The following is a 16021-nucleotide window of genomic DNA, read 5'->3' as shown; positions in this document are numbered from 1 at the left end:
ACGTCTTTATCATTTCCAACAAAAAATATAATACACTAAACATATGTTGCAAATAAAAAATATTATAATTAGAGGAGCAATTTTATTATAAATAGATCACACATTACCTAAATGAACTTGTATTGACATTCAAAACTGGAACTTTACATAGATTGTATAGAATACTAGGGGTGCAAACAAATGATCTACATAGTGGAGTGGTGATATTTTTTCTCTTCTAGTACAGAACGCCACATGCTCCTCTTCTTCTGAGTAACGTTCCTGTAAAGGCACAAAGTACTATTTATTGTAGTCTTCCAAGCGAGATTACCAAGGCAGTACTATTTATTATAGCCTTGTAGCCTTTTCGGATTGTTTGGATTGTGAATTATCGCACACTTTTTAAGGAAAAGAATGATGATAGTGACGGAATGCGTATATACACTATTGTTGGCTTACTCCTAGGTTGCATTTTTTTGCATGATTTCAGCACGAGTAAATGGATGTTGCATCTTTCATTTTTCCAATATTGATATAGAAGTTTTCGTTGTGTATTAGCTAAAAAATTATATTATGTACAACTTTAAAACATTGACCATAAAATTCCCATGTATAAACCTAGCTAATTTCAATTCTAATTTAACCACGATATTGATCCTTAGTTTCAAATTTATCCACACAAAACCATGTGTTCCAAACTCATTACAGGTAGCAGGTATTATGACTGACTGTTTCTAATTGAAAACTAGATTTCCCTCGTGATATAGCCATTCTAGACAGATAAACATCATATTTCCAATCTCAGAAAGAGATGAACTGTACTTTCTCTTTTTTGCCTAGTAAATCTACGTAGTCCTTTGTATATGTAGCCAGCAAAAAGTGTATGCAATTTATAACCCACACGCTGCATAACCCCTTCCCTTTGCAGGGGCAGGATAAAGCCTGCGACAGAAGATCCATGGGGTTGGTGGAATATCCTTGGCCTCACTTCCATCTCCTCTCTCATCAGCATTCGTCTGTCTCCCCCTTCTCTCTCTCTCTCTCTCTCTCTCTCTCCTGGTCCCTTCCCGTTCCCATTCGCTCGCCGAGCCCGACCCGCGGAGGCGGAGCTCCAGCCTCGGGCGCGTCGAAGAGGGCGCGGCCCGGCGGCCGTCCGAGCCATTGCTCCTGGAATCCTCTTCCGGCTTTGGTCGAACGCTTGGTCTTCTTGGCCGTCCTCGTGGTCCGGCCTCTCGCCCCAAACTCACCACGCCGGCCTCCTACGCGTCAGCGATAGCCGGGGGATCACCAGGACTTGGATTGGCTTCTCCTTTCGCGGCTGAGGAAGCACAGCTTCCTTGGACGGATTGTCCAAGTCAGATTCTTTCTGGCGGTCGTCCGTGTCTTTCTTGTGAGCAATCGATTCATTTTTCTTCCTTTTAATTTCATTGTTTCTTTCCAATCCGTCCACTTATTGCTACTTGTGTACCGGGTGCTGGAGTACTAATATGGGTTTACTATTTCCAATTACTTTTTTTGGGTTCACCCGACAATCATCTCCCATGTATGTCCGTCCTTGTGATTGATACGGCAGCAAAACATACATTCGGAGGGAACGTATACAAATGGGTGATGAAAGCTGTCCATAGCATCACCACCTAGAAATTTTTTATGATCGGACGGGTATTAACGAAGAGAGGAAGAATATCTTGTGCTGCATTTATTATGGGCAGAGATGTCTTTTTATGATGTGAAGAGAAAGAAGAATGCTCTTCTGTTGCATTCTTCATGCCTAGAAATGTCTTTTTATGCTATGAAGAGAGAACAATGTCTCTTGTGCTTCATTTGCTGTCGGCAGAAATGTCCTTTATACTACATTTGTTATGTGCATAATGGTTTTTATGCGTTGTCTTTGGACATGTTTTACATGGATTTGATTTGATTATATAGACATCAGTGTTGTAACTGTTGTAGATGCCCTCAAAAGCTTACCGCTCTTGCAATGAATAATCTTTAGAGGGGAACTTTATCTTTTTGCTATGTAAATGTGGCAGGGTTTGTTTCCAAAATAAAAAATTGATTTGCACAAGTGATAGATAAAATTTCGATTGTCATCTCAACTCCGCAGATAGCAAATGTGATCTTGAGTTTCCCTTTTTGCACCAGAGTTTTCTGTAGTAGCAGCGGGACAGGGGTTGTTTGGTACTGTTATTCTAAAATAGTGCACTACAATGTTTGCATTACCAGAAAAGGCTAGACAAGATGGTCTTTTTCAGCTATTATATTTTTTGGATATTTGTGTTTGCTGGATTCTGCTTTTGCTTCATTATGTGTCTCTACTTCCTTCACAGAAACTATAGCTGCTCTGGGGTAATGCTTCTTGCCCTTATTGATTTCTAGGATTTGTTTTGTTTAATGAAGTTTCATTACACGTGATTAAGTTGATTTTGTATTTCTGCACTGTTAATTTTAGTTATTGTACATCAACATTGATTTGACTTTGGAGTTTCGACTTTTCAGTTCTGATGAAATGGACCAACCTGGGGTTCATCCAAAGCAATCAGGTACTCTAATACCACTAGTTGTGTCCGAACATTGCTACATTCTAATCTAACCTTATTTGTGATGGTGCACAGAACCTGCAAATATTCCATCTAGAAGGACTCACCAGATGAGAAACATATGGGCTTGGGGAGTTCCATCTACAACTACAACTAATGGATCTAATGATGCTGTCTTGTTCTCCTGCTCATTGCCATCAGGTCTTCCATTTGTAAAATGTGAGAAAATATGTTTCTCTTAACCTTTTATTACTCCCCATAAAGAAACTCACTTTTGTGTTTTGTACAGTACCAGGTGTAGAAAGGGAGCACCTTGCTCAACCAATAAATGAAATGTTTCCCGCAAGAAAGCAGCCGGGCCCTAACAACAGAGTGACAGATACTATGGATGATGTAGCGCAGCATTTGATTGGAAACCTTTTACCTGATGATGAAGAAGAGCTCCTTGCTGGTGTAATTAATGATTTTGACCATGTTAAATTGCAAAATCAAGCTGAGGAACTGGAAGAGTATGATGTTTTCCGTAATAGCGGGGGTATGGAGTTGGATGTTGACCCTCTGGAAACCATCACAGTTGGTACAGCAAAAACTAGTATCATCAATGGTACCGGAAGCGGCAGCAGTCAATACAGCCTCCAAAGTTGTGTTGGGACAGTGACTGGGGAGCATCCATTTGGTGAACATCCCTCCAGGACTCTGTTTGTGAGGAACATCAACAGTAATGTTGAAGATTCAGAGTTACGCTCATTGTTTGAGGTATGTGCACAATCACATGCAGATTTTAATCTGTTATTTCTTTCTCTTCTGCATGATAACTACACATGGTCTCTCTAGTAGGACATTCTAGGAACACACCTACCATTAAAGTTCGAGTTCTCTTCAACTCGAATTTTGGGTGCTTATTTCTTACCTAGTCGCTCTTAGGTTGACTGGGTTTCTTTTTGTAGGATATTCTTGAATCCTGGATAACTGATATATTCCATTCTATCTTGTCATATTTTAAGCTGTATGACTATGTTTTATTCTTCCAAAAAGCATTTTACTTATTAGTGTCAGGTTAGTGTCAGGAACTTCTGGTATTTCATTGTTGCATTAAGATAGGATTGACATAGAAGTGGAACTACCTATTGTTTTTTTATTTTGATGATGGTTGCTGAAATTCAAATGAAGAAACACGTAATGCAAAATTACTTAAGAATTCTTTGGTTGCATTTCTTTCATTCTTTGAAACTTTATTGATGTGGATCTTCTGTTGGTATCAGAATCACTAAAATGCACAATAAACAAGATCCACCTGAAAGACAAAACAATGTTGCCTTAGCTTATTGCCTACTGGCCTACTATGCATGAAGGTATATAGAGTAAACCACTATACACCAAACATGTGATATGTTTTTGAGCATGTAAACTTGGTGGATGAAAGCTCGCAGCACAACCATTGATTTGATAATCTCTTTGACAGTTGTGTTTGAACCTTTGACCCATTTATGCCTTGTAACTCTATAATCTAAGGATTAAATGCCATATTGCATAACTGAGAATATATCATGTTTTCGATAACAAGGCTGTGTACCTGTGCTACAGCCTACAGGACTAGCAACCTAAGTTTGGCCCTAAAGTTCAAACCATGTGTATCCTGTAACCTAATTCAGTTTTTTACAATCAGTTTGTTTGACCCCATAGTTTCACTCATGTGGCTTATCATACTTTTACATGTCTATTCTAATCAGAACATACTACAAAAAGGAAAGAAAAAGTAGACATTGGCTTTAGGACTGTGAAGGTTTCAAATGGCACATGTAGCTTGAACTGGATTAGAGTCTAATGATAGGCGGCACGGACACGATTTAAAGAAAACTAAGCATGTTTTCTTTCTTAAGTTTTCTTGTTGAAAACATATCTATTCTTTGTTAAAAAAATTGTTCATACAATGAGTTATGGCATTTCACGTATAACTATATTACTGTGCTGAAATAAAACCAAAACTGCACAGTTAGAAGCATAATTTATTTCTTGCTGTCTTCTTAGTTCACATTCAATATTTAGTAAACCACTTTTTCATCCCTTCTTGTCATGTGACCTACCTGGATCAAATTCGCGGTTGCATGTTCTGTATGTTTCACTTCCTTAGGCTATGTATCATGTATATTTTGTACACATTGCTATAGCATTATTAACCATGTTTCTTATCAGCCATTTGGAGATATTCGGTCCATGTATACTGCAACGAAACACAGAGGATTTGTTATGATATCTTACTATGATATTCGAGATGCTCGTACAGCTATGCGGACACTACAAAATAAACCTCTAAGGAGGAGGAAGCTTGACATCCACTTCTCCATTCCCAAGGTCAATAATTCTGTCAGTTATTTACACTTCTCTTGCCTCATCTTTTGCTGATTCCTTTGATTTATCTTTACAGGAGAATCCGTCAGATAAAGATATGAACCAAGGAACTCTTGTGATCTTTAATTTGGAGCCAGCAGTTTCAAATGAGGAGCTCCTTCGAATATTTGGTGCATTTGGTGAAGTGAGGGAGGTAAAAGAACTGCTACTTTGTGAGCATCCAATTATTACTACTTATATGTGAATCAATACCCTTTTACTTGGAGAAATATTAGGGGAGCGACCTTATTAAGTATTAACTGATAATTTAACATATTCATTTGTATAATTAATTTATTCAATAGGGTCAAGTTGGATACAATACTTAATTTCATGCTTTACATTCATGCAGATAAGAGAGACACCACAAAAGAGGCACCATAGATTTATTGAGTACTATGATGTCCGTGCAGCAGAAGCTGCCCTGAGGTCATTAAACAAAAGTGATATTGCTGGTAAACGGGTAAAGTTGGAGCCTAGCCGTCCTGGTGGAGCTCGTCGAAGGTTCATTTCTTCATTCAATTTTATTAAAGTTCTTGTATACATTCCTTCCTTAGCTTGATTATATTGTAGTTTTGTTGATTGTTTATTTGGTACCCAGCCCTTAATTACTGTTAGATGTAGCTTTTGTGTCCTTGTTTTGATACAGTGGCCGTTTTAATACCATTAAATTCCATCTAATCATTAAACTTTTGGAGCTTTACCTTTTTACCTCAGTATGGAAATATTTGCATGAACCTGTTTTGTGATTCTTGCATGTTGGGTGGTACTGGTTTGTATGATTATATCTGGGAAATTGCATTTGGCATGCAAATCTTCTGGCAAAGTTGATATAGAGATTGGAACTTTGTCTATTTTTTTTGGTTGTTACTGTAACCTTACATGGTTACACCAGTGCTTGTTGTTGGAGGATGGGAGCTTGAGCAAGTGATGGAACAGGGGAGGAATAGAGGGCTAATTTTCCTCTGAACTCTGTTTTCTATTGCACAAAAGTTCAGTTACACAGCAGTGGTTAAATCCATTTTATAGACAACACAAAACTACACACTATTGAGCTGCTGCTACTACTGATGTACCACTGCTAATGGTTTATTCTAGAGACCTTTGGATTGCTGTATAAGCAAAACTACAGCACCGACATAGCTTGATTTTTCATGCACACAAACATACATTGTACCCGTATATTCTAGAATTGGCATTGCTAGACTAGAGTAAGGGTGATAGCTTCTGTGTGAAGGAGATGAATCTGCTCCTTTCACATGTGACCGTATTAGGTGCTATAGTTAATAGTTCGGTATTCTTATGCACACTAGTAGTCACGTAAGGAAAAAGAATCCACCTGCAGAATCTTCTATTTTATACATCTTTTGCTTTTGTTCTGCATTTACTCTTCCTTGCCTGTCTACGGAATATGTTGTTTTACATTCTCAAGGTTAGCTTTTTTTTATGCAGTTTTGTGCAACAAATTAACCATGACTTCGAGCAAGATGATGCAAGGCACACTATGCTCCATCTTGGATCACCTTCTGCCAACTCCCCACCAAGTATTACTAGTATTTATTTGCCCTAGTTAACATCATTTTTCTCCTTGTTCTTCTTCTCCTATGCTGATATTTATGTGGAATCCATGCAAACTATCAAGTATTCCATTTTTTTGGCAGGTTTGTGGTCCCAACTTGGAAGCCCAACAGAACATAATCAGTTCAATACACTCAGTGAAAATGCATTTAATAGTGGGATGAGCCCCTTGGGTGGTAACCATATTACTGGGTTATCTCCAGGATATCCTCCAATGAAACCCATTGGGAAAAGCTCCAACAGGAACATCCTTGCCGATCATATATTTCATGGTGTTTCCAATTTTCACAATTCACATTCATTTCCAGAACAACATGGTGGAATTGTGAGTGCGAGCCCGCTTGTGTCTTCTGCAGCTTCATCTGCTTCTACTGCATCTGGTTTCACAACTCTGGCGGGGACACCATTTCTTTGGGCTAATAAGCATACCTTGCGGGAGCATTCTCAGCCTTCAGCCTTTCATTCTCCACCTATTGGCAATTCACATTTTCCCAATAGCATCACGCAACGCCAGGGTAGTCTCTATAGGAACCTTCGTGGTTCCTTTGGACCATCAGAGTACTTTTCCCAGTACCATGTTGGGTCTGCTCCATCTGTCTTGCCCCTTGAAAGTAACTTTGGCTATAATCCTGAATCACCAGACACATCGTACATGAGACAGGGTAAGTTTGGGAGTATAGGTCCCAGCCGTGCTGGTGGAAACCTTGTGACAAACTTTGGTGTGCATTCCCGTTTCAATGCTCCATCTGTGCAAAGTGGTAATATACATACAAGAGTCCTTAGTTTTTGATTGGCAAAAGGTTATACATGGTAGCTCATGTATTTGTAAATACTCTCTTTGATGATCCAGATTTGGTTGGTTTTGAGGGTCCACTTGAGCCTGGCCGAAACCATGCAATTGGACATATGGGGGATCAAGAAGATAGCAGGATGCAGTATCAGCTAGATTTAGAGAAAATCGTTACTGGAAAAGACACTCGGACAACATTGATGATAAAAAACATACCAAACAAGTATTACCTTATTACTTGAGTTACCTAAAAGTTGTATCTGTTATTGTTCATTACACATGCTGATCTGCTGTTATGGTCATGATTTACTACATTTCTAGGTATACGTCGAAGATGCTTTTGGATGTGATAGATGAAACCCATGAAGGGGCTTATGATTTCTTCTACTTGCCTATCGATTTCAAGGTAAAACCTTTTGCGTTTGACATAATTCACAAATCTTATTGGTGATGTTTTATCTACAGCTAATTTTAACTTAAATTCTGCAGAATAAGTGCAATGTTGGCTATGCCTTCATCAATATGACAGCTCCTGCTTACATTGTATCATTCTACAAGGTTTTCTCCTAATTGACTAAACCTCCTTCATGTTTTATTTTTTTCTTTATTTATGTTGTTACTGGAAAGATGGGATATGTTCTGAGTAACTTCATTAGTCCCCTTTAGATATTTTAGTTTTGTTGTACTTCAGATTCTGATACTTATCTAATTATGTTTGCACCTACCATGTTATGGCAATACTTTTTTTGTTCTCTTGGAGATGATCTCTTATATCATGCATAATTCACAAATTCACATGATGATGCGGTCTGTAGTCTTTTGTTACCTTTTTGTTCTTATGATCTGCTAGATGTCAATGGAGTGCCTTGACTCAACTGCAGGATTAATTTCTGGTAGAAAGTGAAAATTTTGTTTCTAAGGTTGGCAGTGTTTGATGGTAGAAAGTGACAAACTAACATATTATGACAGTACCTTTTTGTTCTCTTGGAGATGATCTCTGATACTGTGCGTAATTCACATGATGGATGTGGTTTGTAGTTTTTTGTTACCTTTTTGTTCCTACGAACTGCTAGATGTCAAGAGTGCCTTGACTCTAACTGCAGGATTAATTTCTGGTACAATGTGAAAATTTTGTTTCTAAGGTTGACAATGTTTGATGGTAGAAAGTGACAAGCTACAAAATCTCTAGCCCATACCAGGCATGGATGGACAACAAACACAGCCACAATGGCACTCATTCCCAGCTTAGAAATAAGTCAGCTTTCATTTGCTTTGTTTCCAAGTTAGCTTAATAGGTAAGTTAATTCAAATGAGATAGGTTAGTGATAAAATTTAGTGGTTTGACTTATATATTTGCATTTTCATTTGAAGTTAAGAAAGAAGTTAATCGCAAGTCCTTACTCAACTTCATCACTCACTCTCCATCTCCTTCTGGCTCTTCCCCTTTGCACATCTCCTGCTTCCTTGACAAACACCACTGCTATCCTGGCTATAGAGGCCCAGGGCCTAAAGCAGAAAATCCACTGCCCAGTGCTAGGTGTCAAAGTTGTTAGTGGTTACCCACTGGAGTTCGAGACTTGCAACCTTGGCACTATTGAGTTTCAACCCAAAAGCTTAAGCTGATAGGAAAGTTGGGCAATTCACTTATACTACAACACTCCCCTACACGTGCAGGCTCCCTCATGCCGCCTACGTGGGCTGCAATTATTTTATTTAATTGCGCCCGCCAAGATTCGAACTTAAGACCTCTGGCCCTGATACTATGGGCCTGTTTGGTTGCCTGGATGGAGGAGTCTAGCCTGGCTCGCACCAGCCAGCCAGGCTCCCCGGAGCCAGGCCTAATACATGCAGGAGCATTGTGTTTGGTTGCCTGTTCGCACGAGCCAGGCTCTTCTGAGAACCTGTTTGGTTGCTAGTATGAGGACGGGTTGCATGAGATGAAAATATATAAATAATCATCATAATGACATTTATTACGGGAAACTATTATCTTATAGTTCTTAGTTTATCTTATTACTCCTTAATATTAATCAAAATATGTTAATATCATTAATATGTGCTAATAATGCATTAATAACATCATTAGATGGCTAATTACCCGCACCACGCGAGCCTCCTGGCAGAAACGGCCGCTCGCCTTGTATCCCTGGAGCCTGGCCGCGGGGTGGGTTTTGCACGCGCAGGACTTGGCTCGACGGGAGGACCAGGCAACCAAACTAAAGGAGGCTGCATGCGGTGAGCCTGGCTCACGCCGGTGCAGGACACCAAACAGCCCCTATATTGGCTTGCATGCACCAACCAGTTCAACCCAAAAGCTTAAGCTGATAGGAAAAGGTGTGCAATTCACTTATACTCCAAGAGGCACCTTGGTGCTATGATGGTCACCCTGGTAGCTGATGTGATGCAGGCCGCACAAGTGGGAGATAGGCTTTGAGACAACTTCTTTCTTAATCTCAAATGATATGCCCTAGCTTTACTAATGGAGCCAGCCCTAACAATAGAATCTAATCCAAAGCAACTAATCAAACAACTCACCAGCAACGAAACCCAACCCATCAACTCTCATATAGTTTCCTATCTGCCCCTTAAACCTGCTGGGTTGGTTTTGGCTGTCAAACCTCCATGCATGGTCTCCCGTGAGTCCATAGGTATAATAAACCCCACGTGACATATCTATTATGTCCCCATCAACCATGTAACAGCTTTCAAATGATAAAATTGCCAATCACAGAAGTGTTTAACCATTCTGATTTTACTTTATTGCAGGCTTTTACTGGTCGAAAGTGGGAAAAATTTAACAGTGAGAAAGTAGTTTCATTGGCATATGCTCGAATCCAGGGGAAATCTGCTCTTATAAATCATTTTCAGAATTCAAGCTTGATGAATGAAGACAAGCGATGTCGCCCAATGCTATTTGATCCCAAGCATATAGAAAATGGCAATAAGGTAAGTAATGTCTCTGTTTATATCATTCATTTATTATGGTAGTTTCAGATTTATTCTATACTTTCACAAAATACTTATTCTCTTTTCTTTGTAATACCTTCTTACTTCATGACCTTATTAGTGTTAGCACATAAGATATTGTCTTGTCTCCCTTGGAGCACATATGCAATGGCTGGCCAACTTGCATTTAGTTAAGACATAATTTAGTTAGGTGTCTTCGCCTCTCTGTGTCTATCCATATGATAGCATCTCATTTGTTTTTATCTTAACTGGAACTAATTGATCTTGAATCTAACAAGTAATGTTTTATGTCAGATCCGGTTTTAAAACAAAACCAAGTGCTACTTATATGTATGCCAGGATCGTAGTTTCATACATATAGTGACATCACAAGGGAATAACAGTAACAGTATCACGTAAAGAAAAAGAAAAAGAGAGTCTCTCAGAGATTTACAGCTTAATCCTGGAAACGAAGGCTCCAACTTCACAGTCAATTACAGACAATCGACTAGAGGTTGAGTACGTCTAGAACTCAGCATCATCTTCACAAGAACTTCATAGCAGCTTCTTCTGAGCAACGTTGGTTATAGCAAGGGTGAGCACATGTTGTACTCAACAAGTGTGGGGAAAATATGAAAATAAGTGTGGGGAAAATATGAATGCAAGGCTTAAACAAGAAAAAGCTGACCGGTTGACTGCATTAAGCACTTTTAGTCGGTCAAATTTTATTAGCACCGATTACTGATTACTAAGGTATAAGTATATACCAACCCACATTAAGCATGAACTTAAATAAAGATAACAACAATAAATAACAGCAATTTAATTCAACTTCCGATAGATTAATCATGTAAGGGTTCATGCCGTTCTTGACCGTGAGCATGGCTGATATATCAGTTTTAGACACTCTGCTGAGGTTGTACATCTTTATCCACAAGTCGTGTTTCTCATGTCATCTGAGGTAGCTAACGTCTTAAACACTTCCAAGGCAAGTGGCTAGGGATTCACTACGAGGCCTTTACAAAGATTCTCTAGTAAGAAGTAGCCCGTTAAGATTTCAAGTCAAAGCAGAGCATAACCCTCCCTAGTGAGTGCAGTACCTTAGCCAAGAATACCACTCAAGAGGACCGGGCTATACCCCAACGATGCAACCTCTTTTGCCCTTTCGGTAAGGTCACTCCGAGTTTCTAATTAATTAGCCAAGCCAGAGTCATATAGCCTTGTGGTTCCACTATTTTCTTGGGTGGTTCTCCATGTTCCAATTAAGCATGGTGATCTTGTATGAATGGAAGGTATAGCATAAATAAAATAAGTTTAATCATTGAGTTCATTAAAACCACCATAACCCAAGTATAGTAGCTAAGCATGGCTACCCAATAGAAGGATAAACCTAGGTTGACAAGGAATGATCATAAAAACGGCAAACCTTAATAGGACCCATCAAATTAAATGCAGGCATATGTAAAAGTGATTAAATATAGTTCTTGGGACAAAAGCACAAGGACACTTGCCTTTCTCCAAAGAATAGCTGCTCAGATTATCTTCAGCTCTTGCTCTTCAAAGCTCTCGAACAACGTTTCTGTTCCTTCTACTCGCATCAATCACCAGGCACAAGCATGCAAGCAAACAAACAAGTACAATTAAAATTAAGAACAATACACCAATTAAGAAAAGCTTTGAAAGAGCGTGCTAAAGAATAGGGCTCGATTATAGGATCATGAAGGTGCAAGAAACACTAGAAACGAAGCTAAGGTTGAAAAGATGCACTATCGAGAGATTTGGATCATAATGAAAAGATTAGAGCTACATGCTTCATTTATTTTAGCTAAAAAAACAATGCAAAGATATTTCAGAGAAATACCCTCAGTTGAAATTAATCAAGTTATATGTAGCTAAAAAAATAATGCAAAGATATTTCAAAGAAATACCCTTAGTTGAAATTAATCAATCCATATTTACATATGAAAATACGATGTAAAACTTAGTCCAGATTTATTTATAAATATTTAAGTACAATTTATGCAAATTAAACATTTGATTTTAAAAGAAGCATGTAAAAGCATGTAAGCGTATAACTTTTTATTTCGAGTTCAACTAAGCAAATTATATTTCATAATACAATTGTATTCACATTAATCAAATTAACATTAGCTTATGAAATTCGAGTTATACCTTATTTACCTGTTATTTAGAAAACAAATTGAATAAACATTAATCAATTTAAGTTTAATTATGAACAACCGTGGTGTAGCTCTTAATTAGATATTATTAGAAAAACTAGTTCAATAGGTATTAATTAAATTAACATTGAATCATAAAAGCGAGGTGAAGACCTAATTAGCTTTTAATTAGGAAACAAGTGTATAAGCAATTAATCACCTTAAGATTTTAAATAAATTTCAAAAACACAACATGATTAAAATTGCTATGAGTTGATATGGACCTAACGCAATAAATTTCAAAAACACAACATGATTAAAATTGCTATGAGTTGATATGGACCAAACGCAACAAGAACTGATTGAAATGGAGCTAAAACGTGGAAGCTATGAGGTAAACAAGGATTAGGGATCTAACCGTGTTTAACGAAAGATAACAGGGCCAGCAAGGAAGTTTTACAAGACACTATAAATAGTGCTTGCAAAAAGATCAAAGATCAAGGTTATATCTGCAAAGGTACATGGCTTGGGCTCAGTTGGGTCTAAAAGGTTTAAAGGAGTTTTCTGTGAAAGACGCAAGACACAGGAACACTACCAAAGGTTACAGGTTCTTTCAGGGGCCTAAGTGCAAAAGCTCCAAAGCTTCTTGGTCATGGCGGCCGGCGGCTCCAATCGCCGGCACTCCGGTGACCGAGGGTCTTATGCGGGTGGTGCGACAGGAATAGGAGATCGAGAGGGAGCTCGGGGAGATTCTCACTGGTGGTGGAGGTGGATGGAGATGGTCGGAATTGGCCCGAGGGCGGAGGTCGGACGGTCGCGGCTTGGTCTGCGTTGGCGGCAATGTTCCAGCATGGATTTGACGGCGAGAATAGGCGGGAGTCTTAGGCTCAGCGTCGCAGAGCTCCAGGTGGCTTCAGCTTGCTCTGGGGGCGTCTAGGTGCTGCGACTCGGCGACAGGCAAAGGCACGACGGCGCTCGGGCTCTGCTCGGTGGACCTCCTCTAGAGCTGGAACAGGGATGGTTAGTGGCGCCGGTTGTGCGGCTTAGCATCGCTGGCTTGCTCCGGTAGCCAACGGACGCACGAATCGGCTGAGAGACGAAGGCCGGCGGCGCTTAGCTCCGGTGTTTGCGGGTGGCGGCACGTGGGATACAGAGCCAGGGCAAGGCGAGACGTGGGGTGAGGGAGGTAGCAGGGGCGTGCGAGCGCTCGGGCCTCGCCTTCAATAGGCGTGAGCGGCCGTGCCTGGCACGCACGCGAAGAAGGTGGTGGCGACGCGCCTGTGTCCGTGCGGGACTCGGTGCTGGGCTCGGATGGGCCAGGCGGGCTTACGGCTAGGCTGGCCGGAGTGGGTCTGGCCCATGGGCTCGACCCGATAGGAATAGGATAGTTATTCCCTTTTATTTTAGGAAAAATCTAGATAAATCAATAAAGCCATGAAAAATACTCTGAAAATCCCAAAAATTTTAGGAAAATTCCTAGATAGTTTGGGAAACTAGGAGTCCAAATAAAATACTTGGAGCTCGTCAAAAGGATTCTAGAACATTTCAAAAATTGGATTTAGCTCAAAAAAATGAGAATAAATCCTAGAAAAATCTGGAAGATTATCAGAGGAGAGCCTAATCATTGTCTGAACGTATTTTTGAAACTTTTGCACTCATGAAACACTAGAATGCATCGGCATGAATGCGACACACAAAGAACAACTTTATTTAATTCAGACAAACAACCAATTGTTTTTCCTATACTAAATTTCCTGTCAAGCAAATAAATGTTGGAAATTTTTTTAATATTATGAGAAAATCATGGTTTAATTGTTCTTTCTAATCACATCCTGAAATTTTCACACCCTGAAATTTTTGGATTTTAGTAATTTCAAATATAAGGAAATAGTTAATTTAGCCCCTTGAGGAAACAAAGAAGGGAATTCATCTAGTTGCAGCATTTTGCTAGTACTACCTCCAGTCACAAATAACTGCTGTTTGGAATGCCTGCAATCAACACATTTAAATTTTGACAATTAATATGCCTTGAAATATTTCAAATGGACTTGTGGAAATGGTATGCCTAGACTTTTCTTTACAGTAGCTTCAAAATATCATAAATTTGCTATATTTTGAATGTGTTTTATGCTATTGTTTAATGGTCAAAGTAGTGTCTTGGTGAACTTGATGCTGTCCAAAATGACATGTGGCTACAAATGTTTCTAAATGTAAGTATAAATGTTATACAGTTCACATGACCGTGTAAGGTTGTTTTCTTCACGGCCATGAGCTCATGACTGTCATTACAGCACGAGCTTAATTTGGTTAGAGGGTCTTTGGTCAGGTCTTTCATCTCAGTCATAGGTGTCTAGTTTCAGTCAGTGTGGGTCTCTATATGACTCCTTCCTCTACTATTAATACAATGACACGCAGTTCTCCAGTGTATTTGAGAAAAAAAAAGCTTAATTTGGTTATGGAGTATATCATATCATCTCACTGTAATTCTTCTAACATATGGTCAAATGTTGGTTGGACATGGTACAACTGTACACATTCTCTTCTTTGCTTCTTCCTCATCCTTTTGTCATTCATGTATCCATTCTTTCCGCAGATCCTGGCGGATGGCACAAACATCTCCCTGAAAGATGGCATGCAGGATGGATGTGATCTTTCTGGGGACCCAACAAAAGATAGTTTCAGACTGAGCAGTGAAATAATTGGCCAACTTGGAAGTAGCCCTGAAGGAATCTAATACTCTTTCCATACAATGTCAAAGTGTACAAATCGGACCGGAAGACTTGATGCTGCATTTTGTCATTTCGCATCGTCTGATGCAATAGGGGCAGGATAAAGTTTCCTGATGACATGGGTAGCAAAGTATTCTCTCTTTTGTGCTGTATATAGTGCTAGTGCAGTGAAAATCTTGGCTTTATAACAAAGCAAAAGATTTAGGTTGAACAACAAAAAAGGAAGGAGCTTACTGTAGTTGGAAACAGAGAGGATGAAAAGTTCCCCGTTCTGCGCAAATTGTTGTAGCCATTTCCTTGTGTCTATGTGAACACCTGTGAGTTTTTGGGTCTAAAAGAATGATTCTCAGTGTCTATGTATCTGCATTTGCGGTCACAAATTCCTTGTGCCGTCTCTAAAGACCTAAATCCGGTGAACTTTCTCGACCCTTATCGGGCCACGTCGTCCAAAAACCAGCTCCGTCCGATCTCGGGCAAATTCAATCCGAGTCGTTCAGCACGAGTGTTTGTGGGTGCGTTTTGTGAACCTTTGCCTGAGCTGTCCCGCATCGGCCTCCACCGCCGGTGGCGTGCCTCCAGCCTCCTCACACTTACACCACCGCCACGGGGGCGGGCTTCCACTCCCCTGTTCTAACGCCGGCGATCGATTGCATTGCGACCGCTTCGCATGCTGTGCAGCCACTTCGCGACATTCAGGAGGGAGGTGGTCGAGCACACCAAGGCGGCGGTGGCTCATGGGCGCAAGCAAGGGCCAAGGCTGCAGCGTGTTTCAAGGCGGCCAGCTCATTGCGCGGCAGCACTCGCACACGTAAGTCGCCGGCTGCACCCGCAGTGTGAATGCGGAAAATATTGGCTCCCTTTCGCCTGCATCGCCGCATTAAAGTTCCTGCCGCTGGTGTCAAGCACGAGCTC

General features: G+C 40.0%; 1 protein-coding gene across 5 annotated transcripts; it reads left to right on the top strand.

Annotated features, from left to right (window-relative positions):
• Window positions 1-975: 975 nt before the first annotated feature.
• LOC101756260 (protein MEI2-like 5) lies at window positions 976-15526 on the top strand. Of its 5 annotated transcripts, XM_004952302.4 has the most exons (15): window positions 977-1369; window positions 2479-2522; window positions 2595-2738; window positions 2809-3275; window positions 4713-4871; window positions 4945-5061; window positions 5260-5411; window positions 6360-6451; window positions 6569-6757; window positions 6842-7243; window positions 7336-7498; window positions 7597-7681; window positions 7765-7833; window positions 10042-10221; window positions 14974-15526. In XM_004952302.4, exons 2-15 carry the CDS (start codon window positions 2489-2491, stop codon window positions 15112-15114), a joined length of 2394 nt encoding a protein of 797 aa, XP_004952359.1. In that variant the 5' UTR covers window positions 977-1369; window positions 2479-2488; the 3' UTR covers window positions 15115-15526. The 5 variants fall into 5 exon arrangements, with proteins under 5 accessions (XP_022679982.1, XP_004952359.1, XP_022679985.1 ...); XM_022824247.1 differs by having other exon boundaries at window positions 976-1369; window positions 2815-3275; window positions 6569-7243; XM_022824250.1 differs by having other exon boundaries at window positions 2595-2720; window positions 2815-3275; window positions 6569-7243.
• The last annotated feature ends 495 nt before the right edge of the window (window positions 15527-16021 follow it).

This window comes from Setaria italica, chromosome I (genome assembly GCF_000263155.2).
Source record: "Setaria italica strain Yugu1 chromosome I, Setaria_italica_v2.0, whole genome shotgun sequence".
In the NCBI taxonomy this organism is placed as follows: domain Eukaryota; kingdom Viridiplantae; phylum Streptophyta; class Magnoliopsida; order Poales; family Poaceae; genus Setaria; species Setaria italica.
This window is presented reverse-complemented; position numbering and strand designations above follow the sequence as displayed.